Source organism: Calliphora vicina, chromosome 3 (genome assembly GCF_958450345.1).
Source record: "Calliphora vicina chromosome 3, idCalVici1.1, whole genome shotgun sequence".
Lineage (NCBI taxonomy): Eukaryota > Metazoa > Arthropoda > Insecta > Diptera > Calliphoridae > Calliphora > Calliphora vicina.
Genome location: NC_088782.1, coordinates 48,622,224 through 48,642,838, shown reverse-complemented (window position 1 = coordinate 48,642,838; position 20,615 = coordinate 48,622,224). Strand labels below are relative to the sequence as shown.

At 27.1% G+C, this 20,615-nt stretch overlaps 1 protein-coding gene across 2 annotated transcripts; it reads right to left on the bottom strand.

Annotated features, from left to right (window-relative positions):
• Positions 1 to 1,086: 1,086 nt before the first annotated feature.
• On the bottom strand, positions 1,087 to 19,837 carry LOC135953400 (purine nucleoside phosphorylase). Of its 2 annotated transcripts, XM_065503291.1 has the most exons (3): positions 19,455 to 19,837; positions 7,585 to 7,656; positions 1,087 to 2,290 (listed from the first exon to the last, which is right to left on the bottom strand). In XM_065503291.1, the coding sequence occupies exons 1-3, from the start codon at positions 19,568 to 19,570 to the stop codon at positions 1,420 to 1,422; spliced, it is 1,059 nt and encodes a 352-aa protein (XP_065359363.1). In that variant the 5' UTR covers positions 19,571 to 19,837; the 3' UTR covers positions 1,087 to 1,419. The 2 variants fall into 2 exon arrangements, with proteins under 2 accessions (XP_065359363.1, XP_065359364.1); XM_065503292.1 differs by lacking the exons at positions 7,585 to 7,656; positions 19,455 to 19,837 and adding an exon at positions 3,752 to 3,851.
• Positions 19,838 to 20,615: the final 778 nt, after the last annotated feature.

Here is a 20,615-nt window from a genome sequence, read left to right as displayed (position 1 = left end):
AATATATTGTTGGTTAAGAAAATTTCGCTGTTAAGGCTCCATATGTGCAAAATTTGTGATTTATGTCAAAAAAATTATGTTCATGTAAGGATTTTATACAGAAAAAGATTCAACATAAATGGTACGATTCGATTTCATTGATTTCAATTCATAATAGCGGTATTTACAATGTAGAGTACATGGCCTTGTAAAAAAGCAAAAGAGCTATTTGTTGACAAACATTTCAATTTCTAATGTATTTTGTTTTTAATTTTTTGATATTGTATTTATAAATAATTTCTTAAATAAGATGATTTTTCACATTTTTAATTTTCAAATAAAAACAATTGGAATGAATTTTTTTAATAAATAAATCGAACATGATTTTTTTCAATAAGTTCAGGCACTATTATTCGCGTTTCAATAAATTTACGCCCTAAAGTATGCAATGGTTTTAAAACATTAAAGTATTTATTACATATGATAATAATGTAACTCACAATTATTTTAAATGATAATAGTGTTTCTAAATGTTTAACAGACATGGTAACGAAGTGTAACAGGATAATAGTGTTTAAGGCCTTAAAACACTGTTAATTAACAGAATTTTTGGCATTTTTCAGCAAATTTTCTGTTAAAATTAAAAACATGATTAAAACTAGGAAAATATATTAGAATGTGTTACTTTTATGTGCAATTTCAGTTCAAACAATTTCCTGCTTGCCATAAATTCATTAAAAAGCAAATTAAAACTGTTTAATAATTTATTTTTGCTATGGCTATAGCTTGTTAAAAGGGTTTGCAGTGTAATGTTTAGATACATGAACTTTATTAAACTAATTAAATACCGATTAAAAACTATGATAATGATTAGCGGAATTTAAATATATAAGAGCCGGAATAATAATGATCATTTTATTGATTCTGAAAAAGTTTACAAGTAAATTCATAGTACTCTACTAGTTAGAATTAGTTTGCTGTAATAACTCGAACTGATCGAAAACTGTTTTTATCTAATAATTTCATTAAATAAAAAGTATTTTATAATATTTTGGAAACATATTTATGTAAATCGTATCTAAAAATGTAATAAAACTCATATGAAAATTGTTTATTTCTCTTAAGAAAATTTTATATATTTTATTATTTTTTTAAGGGTTTTTGATTTTTTTTCTACGCATCTATTTATATACTAAACTTTTTTTTAACAATCGTGTATAAAAGTAGTTGTTTTGTTAAAGTACATTCTATGCGGTCAAATCTATTGACTACTAATTTAGTTTAACATACATATATTTTCTTGTCATTTTTTAAATCATAAAAATACGTACATATTAATAAAAACCGAAGTTATTACATATATTTTTCAAACGCATTACAAATCTAATAATATTTAACCTAAACACAAACTTTTATTTGCCTTAAATTCTCGTATACACTTTATTTCTTTGGCGTCAAATTGCATTGCACTGCAATTTCTTTAACGACACGGCACATAATTTGACTGCAAATGGCTTGGCGGGAATTGCCCACTAATACAACCTCCTCATGATTGGCCTCCTCTTCACCGCTGTCGTAATCGGTGGCACATTTGTTTGTAATCAAACTAAAGGCAAATACTGTTAAATCACAATGTCTGGCGGTAATGACCTCATGGACGGTACTCATACCCACAGCATCCACACCCATGATACGCAACATTTTCAATTCGGCTACGGTCTCATAGTTGGGACCACCCAAACAAGTGTAGACACCCTCATGGACATCATTCTCAATGCCCATATCTTTGACTACTTTGCGAGCGGTGCGTATGAGATGGGCATCATAGGCATTTGTCATGGGTGGGAATCTGGGACCAAAACGGGGATCATTGGGTCCTTGCAGGGGTGAATTGCCAGCAAAGCCCATTATGTTGATATGATCGCGAACAATCATGATGTCACCAACTTTGAATTTAGGATTGAGACCACCAGCAGCATTTGTGGCCATTAGGAAGCGTACACCCACCAGTTTCATTACACGCACAGGCATCGAACATTTGGCCAATGGATAACCTTCATAGTAGTGGAAACGTCCCTGCATGGCCATAACGGGTAGACCTTCCAAAAAACCGAAAATCATGCGACCCACATGACCCGCTACGGTAGCGACGGGGAAATTGGGTATGTCTTCATATTCAAAAGTTTGCTGATCGGTGATATTATCGGCCAAGGAATTCAAACCGGAACCGCAAATAATGCCAATGACTGGTCTTATAGAAGTACGTTCCAATAGGTAATCAGCAATATCCTTAATAACATCATAGCAGTAACTGTAAAAAGAAAATAAGAAAGGCACAATTAAAACCTTGCAAATATTGTACTTTTACAATAGACAATAACTAATCTAGTTCCAAAAATTAATACTTACACAGTACAACACATGATTTTGGGACTCAATTCTGACAATTGCACGTGAAAGTAGCCCCAAAAATAAGAACTTCTGCATCATTAGTTTTGTCAAGTTGGCTGCCGTATTAATTTAATGGCCATACGAATTTTTTTTCCTCAAGGTGGATTTTTATCACTTTTTCTATATTTTAGCACAGTTATATCTCGTATACCGTACGGAATATCTCTTTTGTGGCTGAAGCAAAGTTGTAGATATTGAATAGTAGAAAAAAAGTACGGAACATACCTACCCGAAAAAGATGCATCCAGTGCCTTAAAAATCGCCAAAATGCCCATTTTTTTTAATTTTTTTAACCAATTTTTCACCTTTTTTGCTCAATAACTGGATTACAAATCCAATTATGGACTGATCACCATGAAATTAGGTCGTGTGATTTGTGTGTATATAAAAGTTATTTATCATGAATTTTGTATGTATACCATAATTTTTAACAGATTTATTCACTTTAAAGTGATTTTCGGAAGCGGGTCTTATATGGGAGCTATGACTAATTATGGACCGATCATAAACAAATTCGGTACATATAATTTGTTCGGCCCAAGAAGGAAGATTGTTGAAATTGGCTGAAATCGGTTCATTATTTCACCTAGCCCCCATACAAATGTCCTCCCGAAATTGGGCTTTATCGGTCATAAATGTTTAATTTATATATGTATATACACAAATTTCGCTCCAAATAAGTTTTATATATACAAAATTCATGTCAAAAAATTTTATTATGATCGGTCCATAATTATTCATAGCTCCCAAATAAGACCCGCTTCCGAAAATCACTTTAAAGTGAATAAATGTGTTAAAAATTATGGTATACATACATTATGTAGACACAAATCACACGTCCTAATTTCATGGTGATCAGTCCATAATTGGATTTGTAATCCAGTTATTGAGCAAAAAAGGTGAAAAATTGGTAAAAAATTTTTAAAAAAATGGGCATTTTTGCGATTTTTAAGGCACTGGATGCACCTTTTTCGGGTAGGTGTGTTCCATACTTTTTTTCTACTATTGAATATCTACAACTTTGCTTCAGCCACAAAAGACATATTCCGTACGGTATACGAGATATAACCGTGCTAAAATATAGAAAAAGTGATAAAAATCCACCTTGAGGAAAAAAAATTCCTATGGCCATTAAATTAATACGGCAGCCAACTTGACAAAACTAATGATGCAGAAGTTCTTAATTTTGGGGCTACTTTCACGTGTAATTGTCAGAATTGAGTCCCAAAGCAATGAACTAAAAAATGTTGTACTGTGTTATATACAAAAATAGTTTTAAAAAAAGATCTCAAAAATATTGTTATTTTTGCCATTATACCACCTATAGTTTCTTTGTAAATTAAACATTTATTATTTATTTGTTTATTATTTGCCACTTTTTTTGCTTGTGATCGTCAGTCTATTTGTTTTTATTGTTGACGTAGTAATAATTTCAATGTTCTTGCACCAACTTCTTTTAACCATCTTTGAACATTCGAGTTTCTTAAAGCTTTCTTATCAATATGTTTTATTTTATAAATTGCATGTGATAAAAAATCCATTAAAATATTTATCAAAATGTTTTTCTTAGAACTCCTTGGAACTCCATAAATTGTATGACTCAAAGTTTATAAATTAAAGGTACGAGATTTCCAAAGTATTGATGAAATATATTGTAGAAATTTATGAAATGGGTCAAGTGAAAGAAAAATGATTTCAAAACTTTGTTAAAGGTTTCATATTTTACCCATTTTTTTCATATTTACCCATTTTTTTTTACCCATGACATTGATAACCCATATTAATTTGATGAACAAAAAAAGCATATACATATGTATATCAAAAAATGTTTAAACAATGTAGATCAATTGATCATCTACCTATAAATTTCTTGATGGCAAACAAATATGAAATAAAATGTCAACACCAATTTCAAAAAAAAAGTATTATAAATTATACAAAGGGAAAATCCCTTTTCGCAAAACTTCCGCAAATAAAAACTTATTGTGTATAATATTACGATACCAGACATTGTTGTTTTTTCTACAAATCGTACGTGAAGTTACCCATCAGTTTTAGGAGACAGTCCCGAACTATTGATTTTATCATTTAGGGTGACAACTAGTTACATAACTAGCTGCGCGAGTAGTTATTTTAACTCGTGCATGTCCTAAGCAGAGGGTCAACTGATCCTTTTGGATTACAATGAGACTGACTGATAGCTGGTCCAAAGTAATCAAAGTATTGGATTCACATACCGATTTCATCTATCTACCTAACTGGTTACTTGACCACAAATAGTCATCTAAAAAGACATATCATAGATAGTCCAATAAACGATTGCTTGTAAACAAACCTTCCTCCGACAACTCTCCTAAAGTGCAGTACAAAATAATCGTTTAAATTGACTTCACTATAGGTTACTAAGAGACACTAAAGTGACTATGCTAGCAAAAATAAACTGTATGAGAATTATATCAACACAATTTGTACATATAAAACCAGTTTATACAAATTACTCACAGAATGTTTAAAGTGACTACACTCTAGATTACTTAGAGGCACTTAAGTGGCAATTGTCTTCACTCTAGATTACCTGGGATGTATAAAGTAACCAATTGTCTTTTCACTGCACTACAAAGAGCACATTAGTGTCAAATGACCCAAAATATATATTAGAGTCAGCCTAGTGATAAGACATTAGTGACAATTACTGTCTATAAGGGATACATTGACTACTTGCTTAACTGCCGGGTACTGCATTTATAATAAAAAAAGCACATTGTATATGCGAAAATATTTATTATCAATTTCAAGAACTTGTGATAAGAAATATCTAAAATTATGTAAAGAAATTAAGGTATTAAGAGTAACAACTAATTGACCGAATTTTTAAAGTACCCTACATACATATGTATTTAATTGCTAGAAAGATATTCCCCCTGTCACCGAATTACTTTCCGATCGAAAGTGATGTATTATGATGTGCAAAACGTTGCTCACCTGAACATTTTTATTCATTCGAAAAAAATATTTTTTTTTCTCGACTATTCCAATGACAACCCGAATCTGTTTTCTCTGTGCAGGTATAAATCAGCTGAATTCAGTAATATGACAATAGAAAACAAAATTAATTGTCAAAATGGTTGTGGTTTGGAATAAGAGACAAATATATGGGGGATTTCATATCAAGTGAAGAACGTCAGAATAACCATATGGTCGGATATTACTTTTTTACAACTGTAATTTTTGGAATTTTTTTTAATAATCTGTTATTTATATGAATGGGTCCAAGGTGAATTTATACAAGGTGAAGTCAATCAAACAGCTGATAACTTTTTTATTCGCTTTTTGGTTCTAACAATTGTCAAAGCTAGTTTTTATATTTAAATATCTACATATTCTAAGCTTATTAACAAAATATTTATTTTTTACATAAATAAATAAAGCCCTCATTATTCAATTATCTACACTATATTAAGTTTCAATACTTATTTGATTAATTTTTCATTTTAGTTTTTTTGACATTTGATAAGACCAATTGTTGTTTTTGTAAAACTACCACCACCTTGTATGAATTCGCCTTGAATGGGTCCATATTTAACAACACCATTTCAAAATCAAAATGAGAAAATGCAAATTGATATTGTGAAAATTAAATTAATGTTGAGAAATAACAAATTAATATTCTGAAAAGCAAATTAATATAGAGAAAATACAAATGAATAATAAAGAAATCCAATTAAATATTGAGAAATAACCAATTGAAATTGAGAAATCGGAAATTAAATCAATGTCTCGACATCAAGTTGTATTTTATCAATTTAAATTTTCATAAAAAGTGTTTAAATTTAAACAATGTTTTAAAGCCAAATTTCCATACAAAATTTGATTTTAAATCGTTAAATTTAAAATTTGTTTATGAATACGGCCTTTAGAATATTACTATCGATTTCTCAATTTAAGTAGAAATAATACAATATCAAACTGGATTTCCTAATTTCAATTTGTAATTCCCAATATTAATTTGAAATTTATAATATAAATTTTGTCAATATTAATTTTGAAATTCTTAATTTCAATTTGTTTTTTTCTCAATATTAATTTCTATATTCTTAATTTAAATTTTGTCAATATTAATTTTGATAATATATATTTTTTTTTCAATATTAATGGAATATAGAATCTTTTAAATCGCTACTTTTGTTTTAGGTTAATATAACATATTATAGGGTATAATGATAATGAAAATATTGTTAAAGGATTATAAAGATAAAGAAAACAAATGAATTTACAAATTACAAAATAAAAACATAAAACAAGTATAAAAAAAATTAAATTCAAAACCAAGGTTGGCAACTCGTACCAATAAGTTACCGTTTAACTAAACGTTCAGATTTACTACCGTTAATCTTTAAATGCCGTTACCACAATACACTCATATGTTGTTGTTATCGTTAAAAAATAGGGAACACCGTTATCGTTATAATACAGTTTTTGTGATGTAATAATAAATTTGACACAACTTCTACAATTTAAATACATACCCTCATATTCATAATCAATATATAAATTTATGAAAAATTTATAACAAACCTTTTAGAAAATTTAATAATTCATTATGAATATGGGGTCTAGTTAAAAACAATTCTAAAAAGCTACATAATTTAGCCACTTAATTTTTTTTACGATTTTTGTAAAATTTTTTGCAATTAATCACACCGAACCGCTAAACTATCACTAACGAAATAAACCAAATAAATTTATCACTAAAACACCATTACCGTATAAATACAAAATGTCGTTACCGTTACCTTTCAATAACTTCGGATCGTTCGCCAACCTTGTTAAATACACATAAACTTTAAAAGAAAAAAACAAATAAATGTGATATGGAAATAATAAATCATTCGAAATCGAAAGTTAATTAATTAAATAAATGAAATGAAAGAAAACAAAAGAACAACAAATAGTACATAACTTATCATAATTAGTTTTGAATTGCTATTGATATGAAAATCAATATGTATCATAAAACATGTGAGTAACATAAACAATAATAAGAATAAAAAATTATAAGAAATTATGGTTTAATTTGTTTAAAAACAACACAACACAAATTTATAACAGAAATAGTTTTTTTTTTGGTTTAATAAATAAATAACTTTTACTAACTTGTCTTCGTTTATCACCATTTCAACTTGTTGGGATGGAGTCAATTCATTTGTGGTTGAAGTTTGATGTTCACTGGAAAAAGAAAAGAATGGGGAATTTTTGAAGAATTTTTTTTTTGGAAATTTTTGTATGGAATTAATGGAAATAAAATATGATAGCATGAAATTTTTATTTTATGAAAAGAATTTTTTTTTAAAAAATTTAAAATTTTTCTATCAATTTTGAACATGGATTGCAGATTTTTTTTATTATTTTCCGGGAACGAAATACTCTAGGTCTATATAAACAGTTTTTAAGGATCCATCCATAATTAAACATAGCTCCTATATACAGTGAGCCTCAAAATGAGGAAACACCAAAAATTATTTGATTTTTTTTAAGATAATTAAAATCCTAAAATCTATCCATCGATTCAAATTTAAATGTTTAGGTTTGATGGAGATTGTGTAAAATAATAGATTCGGTTCTGTAAAAAAATGATTTAAGTCGGAATATAATGATTTTTGTGGTCTTAAAAAAATCAAAAAATTCTGAGGCTGTGTGTAAGTCCTATTTTCAAAAATCTGTATAACACTTTCGAATATTTTTGATATAAAATAAATCTCTTTTACAATTTTTTTGATGATCATTCAAATATTAAACTTGGTTTCAAATAAGATCGCAGAATACATGTGTATGCAATAACTAAAGTGTGTTTTTTTAGAGGCAGTGACTTTAAAACTAACAGCACTGTTTTCTGTGGCACCTGATTTGACAGTTTCAGTTGTTTTGAGGTTAATTTGTTTTGACTTCAATTCTACAAACTCATCTGGCATTTTATGGAGCTCATAATCGTCCATCAGAGTGATTTGAGCGATTTATTCGAGAAACTAGGTTCGTTTTCGCAATACGTTTACTTTTAACCCTCTAAAGCTTAAGCATGCCTCAAGGCACTCATCGCAACAATGTAGTAAATATTTCTGATTTTTCATTTCAAAAACATTGAAAGGTTTTTAAAATATTTAAGTACGTTTTTAGCAACCTTTACAAGAGTTTTTGAAATGAAAAATCAGTTGCATTTATTGGAATTCTTGCGATGATTGCCTTGAGGCGTACTTAAGCATTAGAGGGTTAACGATAATACGAATCCCGAAATGTGACGTACCCACAGTTTCATTTGAAAAAATTGTTCAGTCATGAAGCACGTTTTTGGTTAAATGGATTTGACAATAAACATAATTGCCCTATTTGGAGCGATGATAATTCTCAATGGTCTCCATGGTCTAAACATCATTACATCCAGAAAAACTCACTGTTTGATGCGCTTTAAATAAGTCATGACAATTATGAAATTATAATAAAATATTTATTAATCATTCATATTTTGTTACATGTCACAACCCATTTAACTTATGTAATTGATTATTCATTATTTTTTTTATAATTTTTATCACTCAATAATTCTAGACAGCTCGAGTACAATGTAATAATGTAAATTTTTGAAATGTTATACATTTGTCTAATTAAAATTATTCAATACAATTTGTCTATCTATGTACATTTACAAATTAATTGAAAACACGTTGATTCCAATGTTAATTTAGGCACGTGTCTAAATTGTTGATGAGACAAAGGAAAAGTTTGTCAAATACTATGTAATATAAATTATTTTTTTTAAGTCCACTGTGCTAAAAAACATCTGTCATCAGACAGATTTTATTTGGCATCACTATCTTATCTTAGAAAAAATGTTTAGTTACGATGTCAGCATCGATGCTAAAAAATGATAGCACTAAAAATTAGATCTGAATCAAAATATTTTAAAACCTTTCTTAATTCCACTTTATCTTTCAGATAACATCATTCAGAAACAAAGTTTAAAAATAGTTTATCACTATGATCTGGTCCCCTTATTAGTAAATTAATTATTTTAATAATTATTGCGACTTATTTGTTATGTGTGATTAATTATTCAAAATCTATTATGTTTAAAAAAAAGTCTCTACTCGTATAATGAAAAAGGAATTCATTCACTTAATTTGAAAACATTTTTGACGTAATTATTGCTGAATTTCAATATCAATGTTAGAAGAAAAAAAAATTTGATAAGAGTTTTTTATGAATAAAAATATTTTATGGATCAGAATTTAGTTAATACAAAATTTGTAAGATAAGAAATATAATTCTTAAACTAATATGTTTAAACAAAAATTATTTTAAAAATAACCAATTATTAATAAACAAATAAGACCAATAAACATTTTTACTGGAATTCAAGTTAAAAGCAAGTGTAATTCCAGCCTTGAATTATGGTCAAGCAATTGAATTACAGCTGTATTACACTTTATTTCATTGGCATTCTAAACTAAAAAGGAAACATAAATTCAAGCCATATGTTTTTTTCAATATAATATTTTTCAAGTTTAAAACATAATTACATTTGCATTCAAGTCAAATTCCAACAAAATGTTCAAGTACTTCAATTTTTGGGGCTTTGGAGCTTATTGGGAGGTTTTAATTAAACGGGAAATTCAAATATTTATTTGAAATTTGAATAACCCATTATGTAACCAAAATGCTACAGAAGAAATACATACAGTGGTGGCCACCAATTTAAGACAAATACTTGAATTTTTTTCATCAACTGAATTTTAAGTGCGATAGAGCCAAAATAAAAGGACCTCTAAGAGTATGAAATTTATTATTAATGTTTCTAGTTTCTGAAAAATGTTTGGAAAAATCAGTAAAACATATATGGACAAAGATATGTGGTAATACGTTGAACCACCTCAGCGAACTAATGGAACTAAAAATACGAAATTTGGTCCGAATATTTTATAATAATAAAAATATAATGATATAAATGTGAGAAAATATGTTTATTTAAAAAAAAAATTTTTTGGTCTAGTTGTAGAAAAATCTTATGAGTTCGTGGTGAATATGTATGAATTGATACAGTCGAATAAAACACACTTGTGTGTTAAAATAGTCCTCATGCATACATATTTGTGGAAATATTTAAAAAAATAATTGACAATCACGTGGAATTTAGCAAAGAATTTTTGTCTTAAATTCCTGGCCACCACTGTATGTATGTATGCATACAGACAAATCATTAATGTAAATACTTATTTAGTTCAGAAACGGTCGGTATAAATTAAGCTCCAAATATCGTATACGCATTGAATTGTAATTCTCAATGTCCGGTTGTATTGTGAACTTTGATTTATCACATGCAATTGTTTTATTGCTATGAATTATTTTTGCTCTTATCGATTAACATTATTATATTATTACTTCAAAGATTACTGAGAAAATAATTGTTAACAGTTTTAGAACAGGAAAGTGGCGGTAAATTTTGTAAACTCTTCACAAGTAAGTAAACAAATTTTGGTTTATTTCTGTCAACTATTTATCAAGTATTGGATATAAAAGTTTTGGATAGTAATAAGGTCTGTGCAACTAATCAGGTGATATTTTTTTTGATCCTTTATGTTTACATACTGAGCTTGTCAAAATGTTTGTTTATGTTGGCTGTAGCTGTCAAAGACTGCCTTTTATTTTTGTTGCTTTAGGGTTTGTTGTCGTATTCGCAACAACAAACTTTGTTTAATTTGACAGCTTGAGCTTTTAAACAAGTGAAGAAAAAACAATCACCTGTGCTATCGACACCACCTTATGGTAAATTCGCCTTGATATGTACGTTTAGCTTGTTATTGTAGTCAGCTGTTTTGGATAAGCTCAGTATAGTTTTAAACAATCAAAATGCCTATTTTTATACCCTTCACCTTCGTGAGAAGGGTATATATAAGTTTGTCATTCCGTTTGTAATTTCCACAATATAATTTTCCGACCCTATAAAGTATATATATTCTGGATCCTTATAGATATCGGAGTCGATTAAGCCATGTCCGTCTGTCTGTTGAAATCAATTTTCCGAAGACCCCAGATATCTTCGGGATCCAGATCTTCTATAATTCTGTCAGACATGCTTTCGAGAAGTTTCCTATTTAAAATCAGCAAAATCGGTCCACAAATGGCTGAGATATGAGGAAAAAACCAGGACAACCTCGATTTATGACCTATATCTGGATTACTAAGTCATTAATATAGACAATATGGATATCTAATGATAGATATTTGAAAGACCTTTGCAACGACGCACAGTACTCTGTTCTATAGACAAAAGTCGAAAATAAATGTTTCTTCCAAATTTTAATAAGATATATATACAGGTATGTTCTGTAATCCACGTGATTTCAAATCACATACCGTTTTAAAATCACACGTGTGATTTGTGCCTGTTCTGTAAATCACACTGTTATTGTATTTTTCGGTGTGATTTTAAATTTTCGAAAGCACAAGAAAACAGCTGATTCGTTTATTTTAAATGTTTTGTTTTGCAAATAATTTTGTAGAAATATTAAAGTGAAAATAAAAAAATGCCTGGAGCTTCTGTTATATCTTTAATTGAATTAAAAAGAATGGAATTACATTTTATAAAAATTTTGCAAAAACTATGGCGCAAGCTCAACCACTATGTCAAAAAGAAAACAAAACAGCAAAGCTGCCACAGTACACAATTGCTTTTGGTTACCACTTGCTTCAACTTTGTTTCATTTTTTTCCAATTAGCGCAAAATACTTAACGCATATTGATAACTTATAATATAATCTAACAAATATTATAAATTTTATGACGAATTCTATAATTAATTTAAAGATATTGAACATATTTTAGACAAACATTAAAACATTTTAGTCTGGCAAGCTTCCATGTATTTTCGAAAATCATAAACAGCTGACAACTGAAAACAAACCTGAAACCACAAAAGAAATCACAAAAGCAAATAAACTTTTTACAGCAGAAAAGGTGTCTCTAGATTTTTATTAAATTTTAAGTGTTTTTTTAATAAAACAAGTAATTCTATAAGAAAATTAATAAAGGACATATTGTTTAATTTATTTAAATAATTTATTTTAATATTTTCCATGCAATAGCCGCAGAAATAACCAAGTGATTTGAAAACATTTGTGACTTTGTTGAACGTTTTAAAATCACAAAATTATGTGCTTAGAACACCTTTTATGTGATTTCAAACTACTTTTATAAAATGTGATTTGCAGAACATACCTGATAATTTGAAAGCTAAGAAGACAACTAATATACGTATCCAAAAATTATTTTGATAGGACCATATTTATTATTGAGAGAAGGCTCTAAAGTCAGAAAATTTTTCAGGGAAACGAAAGTGCTTTTGAAGATAGATTTGCAAAAAATATTATAAAAATTTAGGTTTTTAAAAAAATGTTTTTTGGTTTAATATTTTAAATAACTATGTATACGTTCAATTACCAAAAAACAATTTGTTGTGAAATTTCACTCCTAGAATATTTTTACATAGCTTTAAAAAATGCATATAAAAAATTAAAAAATATCTCACTTTGGTGGAAAATATAAACAAAGTGTGTAAAATGTAGTATTTTTTTGTTATTGCTTTTTATAGTTAATACATTTATTTATTAAAAATAAAATTAACGGAATTTTTGCCGCATCTTTGAAATAAATTATTTTTAAAAATGCTTATTATGGTTAATTTTAGTATAAAATGTTAATTATATCCCAAATTGAAAATTAAATTAAATCATTTAAATTGTAATATCAATTGTACAAATTATGTATTTCAAATTTTGAATAAATTTTCTTTAAAAAATTGTCGTTTTTTTATTTTCAATATTGGTTCATAGGAGTTGCTAAATATTGTTTGTAATATTTATGGTTTTTGTCACTTAAAAAAAAATATTCTATAATTTTCGAATTTTGTTATAATTGTTCTCGATATTAATATTGATTTTTAAATAATAAGTGATGATGTTGTTTGACAACATTTTAGTAAAATTAGTATATTGAAGATCGTTGAAGTTCCTACAAAATATTTTTTTTATCAATATGGTTGTTTTAAAACATTTAGACTTGACTGATTGCTGGTTTCAGTATCTTCAAGTAAAAGAATAATAAAAATATATTAATTTGTAAGAGAAAAAATTGGTAATGTACAGTAGCCCAAGAAAGTCTACATACAGTAAAAATTATTGTGTTACTTTAATTTAAAGCAGTTTTTTAGTTTTTTTATGAGATATACATATAGTAATACATGTCTTATGTCGATTTTAGCAAAAAAAACAATTCAAATAGTTCATCGTTATTAGAGTTATTGATTCTGAGTAAAATAACGAAAAATTTATTCTCGGTCATGCCTATTTTTGGGTGGGCGGGGCTATTATGTTTCATAATATTTTGAACATTAAAGCCCAAAAAAACAAAAAAAAATTTCGTTATTTGGCTCAGAATCAATAATTCTAATAACGGTGAAATTTTGGACGTGATAGGAAATGTTGTTAAACCCGAATTAAGTGATGTTGTTTTATTTTTTTTTTATATGAATTTATTTTTTAAACAAATATATTTCATTACTTTTAACTTACAAATAGACTTTATTGGGCTACTGTATGTACATTTTGAAAAAACAAAACTATTTGAAAAAGTAAACTTTTTTAATACGCGTATAACTAAATTCAGTAAATAGTGCTATTATAAATGTCATTAATAAAATTAAAAAAAAACCTTAATTATAAATTAAGAAATAAAAATCACTGAATATGCATTTTTAATTTACCGTTTTTAGAATTAGCAAATTTGAGACTGTACATTATTTAAAAAAAAAAATTATATTTCCAATAAATAACTTTTATAATTATTACCATTTATTTTCCAATAGAAAATTGGATAAATTAATTGAATTATCTCAAGAATATTCCAAAAATAGTATTATGATTTGTATAAAATCGTCGAACGAATTATATATAAATTAGGCTTATATGGAAGTAAAAGGAGTCCTTATCTTTAAGGTTAAATTTAGCATACAATGAAACACCTTAATTCTAGAGAAAACTGAAAATGTGTGAGACATTTTAATCAATATTTTAGATAAAATGTAATTTTTAATATTCAGGATATATGGCAGGCAGGCAAGTCCTTCATCCGATTTTGCTGAAAATTTGTATTTTATTTAGCAATGCAAAAGTGTATTAGTGTACCAAATTTCATATCTCTACGAAAGCTCCTTCTACTTTTGTCCATTCGTTATATGGGGACAAAGCACTGTGCGACGTATATAAGACCATAGTAAGTTGGACCTAAATCGGAAAAAATAATTTTTTAACCCGCATTTTTTTTTCACAAAAACAAAAATTTAAAAACTAATTTTTTTTTAATTTAAAAAATTTTTATAAATTTAAAATAACAATTCGAAAAAAAATTGTTTCCAAAAAATTAAAAAAACAAAATTGGAAACAGAAAATAAATTTTGTTTAACTAAAAATATTTAAAATTTGTATTTTGAAGTATAATTTGGGGAAGGGTATAAAGATTCGGCACAGCCGAATATAGCTCTCTTACTTGTTCTAATTGTTTTTGTATTGTTGTAGAGTTATTATTAGACTAATATTATTGGGCGTTACAAACATCAGCACAATACCCATCATATTTCTTCGGACTCATTGATTAATTATTTTAAAAATGATTGAATACAAATGCTATACATTTCTAGAGAATAACTTGAAATGTTCTTTCTCTTGGATTCCCTCATGAGTAAAATGTAAAATATTTGTAAAATCTTTAATTTTTTGTAATAGGGTGCCTTTAAATTCATCTAAACCGATTATTTTGTTAAGTTTCAAATAAAACTTGTTCCAAAAATTGTTATTTTAAAGGAGGTGTGTCATTTAGCAATGAAATTAAGATTTTGTTGATAAAACAAAAATAGAATTGAAAAAAAACGAAATATATTGTTTAAATAATTTATTTGCGTAATCATGTTTAGTTTGTTAAGATAATAATTTAATATATTAAATAAAAATAGCTTTGCTTATATTAGATTATATTAAATGACATTTAAATAAAACGAATGTGGAAACAAATTTTAATAAATGTAATAAATATTTAATATGAATTATTATTAAACAAATTGATGGAATAACTGGCAATATCAATGTCAAATTAGAATATACATATGTATGTATATTTCAGTAATAACGGTAATTTGAAACTGTAACAAAATTAAGTATTGACTTCAGTGAGTGACATTTGCCAGTTTTTTTTGGCAGTTGAATTCAGCAGCTCAATATATTTGCAGTCTCCTGAGTTCGGTTCAGTTCTTAGTACAAAAAAAACTATGTCATTATTCTTAATGCAGGTTTAACTAAACTCGCATAGCAGTAGCTTTTAGTTAATCTAAACGTCAAATACGTTCTGTGCAATTAACCCTCTTTGTAAAAAACGCTTTTAACGATTATTAACTGTTTTAAGCAGTCATTTGAAACTTTCGCCACTGCCACAAATTATTGTATGCCTAATTTTAAACCAATTTAAACCACAATTGTTTACGATTGTGGTCAAAGGTGTCGTAAAATATGTATTAAAAAGCTTCATTTAAATGCATTTTTTCCAATAAAAATTTGAAATGAATACCCTTAAATGGCACAGCACCAAGACTCTTTGTCTTGGATATAAATAAAGAATCAGATATTGTAATAAGCTATTGAATTTCACCAGAAGTTTAAATAAAAATTTGTATGTATAAATAAAGATTTCGATGATTGTTTGTTTTTTCATATAAAATTTAACAAGTAGTGTAACGTAGTAATATTTGTTTGCCAATCAGTTTGACTTTGACAGTGAATTTATTATATTTTTCGGAATTTAATTTTTGTGTTTTCACAAAAAAACTCGTTTGTTAACTGATAAAAAAAATCCCAGTGGCCAGGGGTCCCCAAAGTATTAAATCTCGGTTATGTAATATTTTAACACGATCATATTTCGTGTACATATTTATATGGAGCACTACAATTCTCTTAGTTATCAATAATCACGTATAGCTTAGGAGATATTCATATTTAAAACATAAATTTTCAACATTTTTACCCACTTCAGGTTTTTTGATAACAACGGGTCCAAATATTCCCGATTTCTGCTATTTTTCTTTTATTGTGCTAACAACTAAAATGTATATGTCAAATTGTTTAAAAATCATAACTGAATCCAAAGTTATATCCTCCTCATAGCTATCAATTATCATTTATTGCATAGAAAATATTCGCATTTGATAACTAAATTTTCACATTTTTACCCACCCCCACCCTACTTGAGTTTTTCTTTTAAAAATTAATTTTTGGAAAAATAATTTATGACAAAAAAAAATTTTTTATGAAAAAAAAATTCGGGTTAAAAATTATTTTTCCGATTTTGACCCAACCGAGCCAGAAGAATTCCCGACATATTGATGTATAAATCATGTATGTAAGTTATTTACGTGCTACGGAAAGTTGATTTCAACATACAGACGGACAGAATATATATATGTATATACTTTGTGGTGTCGCAAATGAAAAATGTAGAAATTACAAACGGAAACTTACTATATATACCCTTGCCACTCATGGCGAAGGGTATAACAATAAAAAAGGAGAGTTTTTCTTTTTAAGTTATTTAAGAAATTTCTGAAAAGATTTATAAGGAATCTATACTTTTTGAAAATCTAACTTTATATCAAATATTTTAAATGAAAAAAGATTTGAAAATTTTGGATACCGAGTGTATCCAAAAGTCCATCCAAAAAACGTCTATTTTTTATGTAAAATTCATTTTTAGGGCTACAATTATCAAATCGCATAGTCGATATCAAAATATAGTAACCCATTTTAGATGGCCCAATATGTTCTCAGTTATTTTGTAAAGGGATCCGATAACACCGACTCTGGTATGTATATTATAGCCTAAAAATTTAAAAATATCAATTTTTGGATTTTTCAAAACTTTTTTGGGAATTGCGGGATTCCTGATAACAAATTTTGCATTTTCAATAAAAAATCAATACAAATATAAAATTGCATTAAATAATATTCATAAATAAAAATTGAATTTCAATTTGAAAAATTTATATCTTCGCAAAAACTATTTTTCAAAAAAGTATTCCATGAATTTTTTAATTGTAAAAAATGTTATATCTATATTTCTTAAAAATAGACAAAATCCCCATCTACCTTATGTGTTTTACGTGTCAAATTAATTAGGAATTATTTAATATCTCGCAGAGAATTTACCTTGGAACACAAACGAAGAAATAGGATCGTTTTGAACATTTAACATACTTTAAAAACTATTAAAACTCTATAGGGCCTAGGCAAGGACAAACTAATTACAGGCTAACATGACTGGTTCTATGACAGCTCTATTCTTACTAGGTATACAAATTTTGTAACTAGTTATTGTCTCAATCCTGCAAATGAACGAGACTCCAAAATGTTTTGTTGGGTAATCAAAATAATCCACCAACAAACATTTTATATCGTAAAATTCATACAAAACATAATTGTACATACATATGTATATAATAATTAAAAATCAATATTATTATATAATTATCACAAAACACACCCCCTTCTATTGGGGGCCATTATCACGCAAATAAATTATAGAGTCGCGTGTTTGCTACACAACACGAGGAGGCCGGTTTTAATTTTGGAAGGCATCGTCGCTTCACAAAACAAGTTACAAAGTTTAAAGTCTGCAATACATTTATGAATTTAATTTGTTTATATACATTCATTTAAACAGTTAATTAAAAATTTTTTTTTTTTTAATTAGGTATTTTATTTATGATAATCACGTTTTTTTATTATTATAATTCTGCTGTTATTTTTTTTTTTCAAAAATAGAATTTCAAATACATTTTTGTTTTTTTTTTTGGCTGAAGGTTATTTGAATATAATTTTTGAACTTGTTATCACCAATCAATTTAGAGAAATTTGTAGCATTTATTATGTTTCTTTGTATTCAATCATTTGGGATCAAGGTTAATTATGCAGGGATTTGAAATGTATGTGATGATTTCAAAAGAAAGTTGACAATTTCTTTGTTTTGTATACAAACATTTGTTTATGTTATTGTTTATATTTAGTTATTTAAAAAAAAATTTAATAATTCATGCGCAATTAAATTAATTAAGCAAACAATTTGGTGAATATTCGTTAATATTTAAACAAGTTACAGTAGAGTTTTTGGAATTTTCAATGACTTGAAACTTACAAATAAATAATCAAATTTATATTTATGTAAATATTATTGTGTAATTCTGTTAACCTAGTATTAGGTCAGAAACTTTCCGTTGAATTAAGATACATCATTTTATTGTTAAATTCTGTTCGCCTGGTATTTTTGAAAAACTAAGTTTTTGTTTATTATAATTTTTAATAAATAACATATTTGTATATGGGCAAGGTATTGAAAATTGAGATTTATAATAGTTCTGCACCATTAACCAAAATTGTACTTTCTAGAAATTGAAAATACTTAATTAGTTAGAAGAAGGTTGACAACTGTTTTTAAAATTGATGCTGTTGTTTTACAAAAATTACCCTTTGTGTGTTAAAACATTTTTGAATAAGTATTTGCCATGTGTGACCATAAATTTAGAATTTTTATGAAATATTTGACCTTTATACAATTAATTTAATTATTAACTGTGACATTTAATTTATTGCTCACAAATTGTTGGACATTAAACTTTAAAAATGTTGTTGAATTGATTTAAACCGAAATATTTTACAATATTCAAAGTGATTTTCTATAATTTCTCATTTCTATTTGCCAGTGCTTTTTACATTGTAAGAATATAATTACATATTCTGCTAACAACTTTGTATTTATGATCGGTAGACAAGCCATAATTTATATTTACAGAATATCTATTTAAGTACGTACTACAATTACAACTAACTTCAAACATTTTTCTATAAAAAATACAATAAACAGGTGTTTATTTAAGTACTTACGAGGAATTTTCTCTGGCTGTATAGGAATTGCGTGTGCCATTTGTGGTATCGGTGCCATTGGCAGAGGATTTGGCTTTGCTGATTAGACAGGTACCTTTGACATCGAAACCGGTCATGTTGTTATATTCTTTTTTTATAAGTTAAACTGTTTAAAATATTTTATTTCTTTTTAAATTATTTAAAAGAAAAAAAGTTTTTTGTTTATTTTATTAAAATCTTGTTATGTTAATTATTTTATGTTTTTTTGGTTTCTAGAATTTCTTCAAACTTAATTTTTTTTAATAATAAATTCTATTTTTTCTGTTTGTTATTTTTTTCTATAATATTTCTTATGCTCAGAGCTAGCACTTCTTGTGATGTTGACTGGTTCAAGTATGTTTGTTAACTGATCTATTTGACAGTGGTATGGCCTCTATTTATAATAAACCGGTTGTTTTGTTATTGTTGTTCATCATCATCATCAGTTTACTTACTCGTATTTTATTTACTGTTTACTACTCATATAGTTTTAATCGTATTTGCTCGTATTTGTCGTATGTATTTTGTTTTTGTTTTCATTTTCTTTTCTATTATTTTTGTTGATATTCCTACTCTTCTTGGACGTTTGCTCTTCGTGAAAAAAAATCGTAAATAAATTTCACTCACACATGTTAAGGTGTATATTTAAATTAATTTTAATTTAATAAAAAATCGAAAATGTTATAACAAATATTCTTAACTAACTGATAACATTGCATGGCACAGTGGTGTTGATTGGAAAATAAGTGGTAATAAATAAGTACATACTTCATTTTTAATATCTGGAATCTGTATCAGGACTAGGGTTCCTACGTGGGAAAAATTTCCCGGGAATTCCCGGGAATATTGTTTTGTTAATTTTCGGGAAATGTTTGTCGGGAATTTTCGGGAATACCTTCATAAGATGTCTTCTAAAATTTACAACATCAGATTCGTTTCGATGTTCAAATTTGTTGCTAACTGAATTATTCTATTATATCCATAGATTTTTTCGGTTCTAGCAACAGATAGTCAGTTGGCAAAGAAGTATTATGGTTGAAAACCCCAATTTTTTTCACTCAACTCAAGCCACATCAGAAAAATTTGGTTATTAAGAATGAATCAAATTTAAAGTTTATGCTCTTAAAGGAATTATTAAGATGC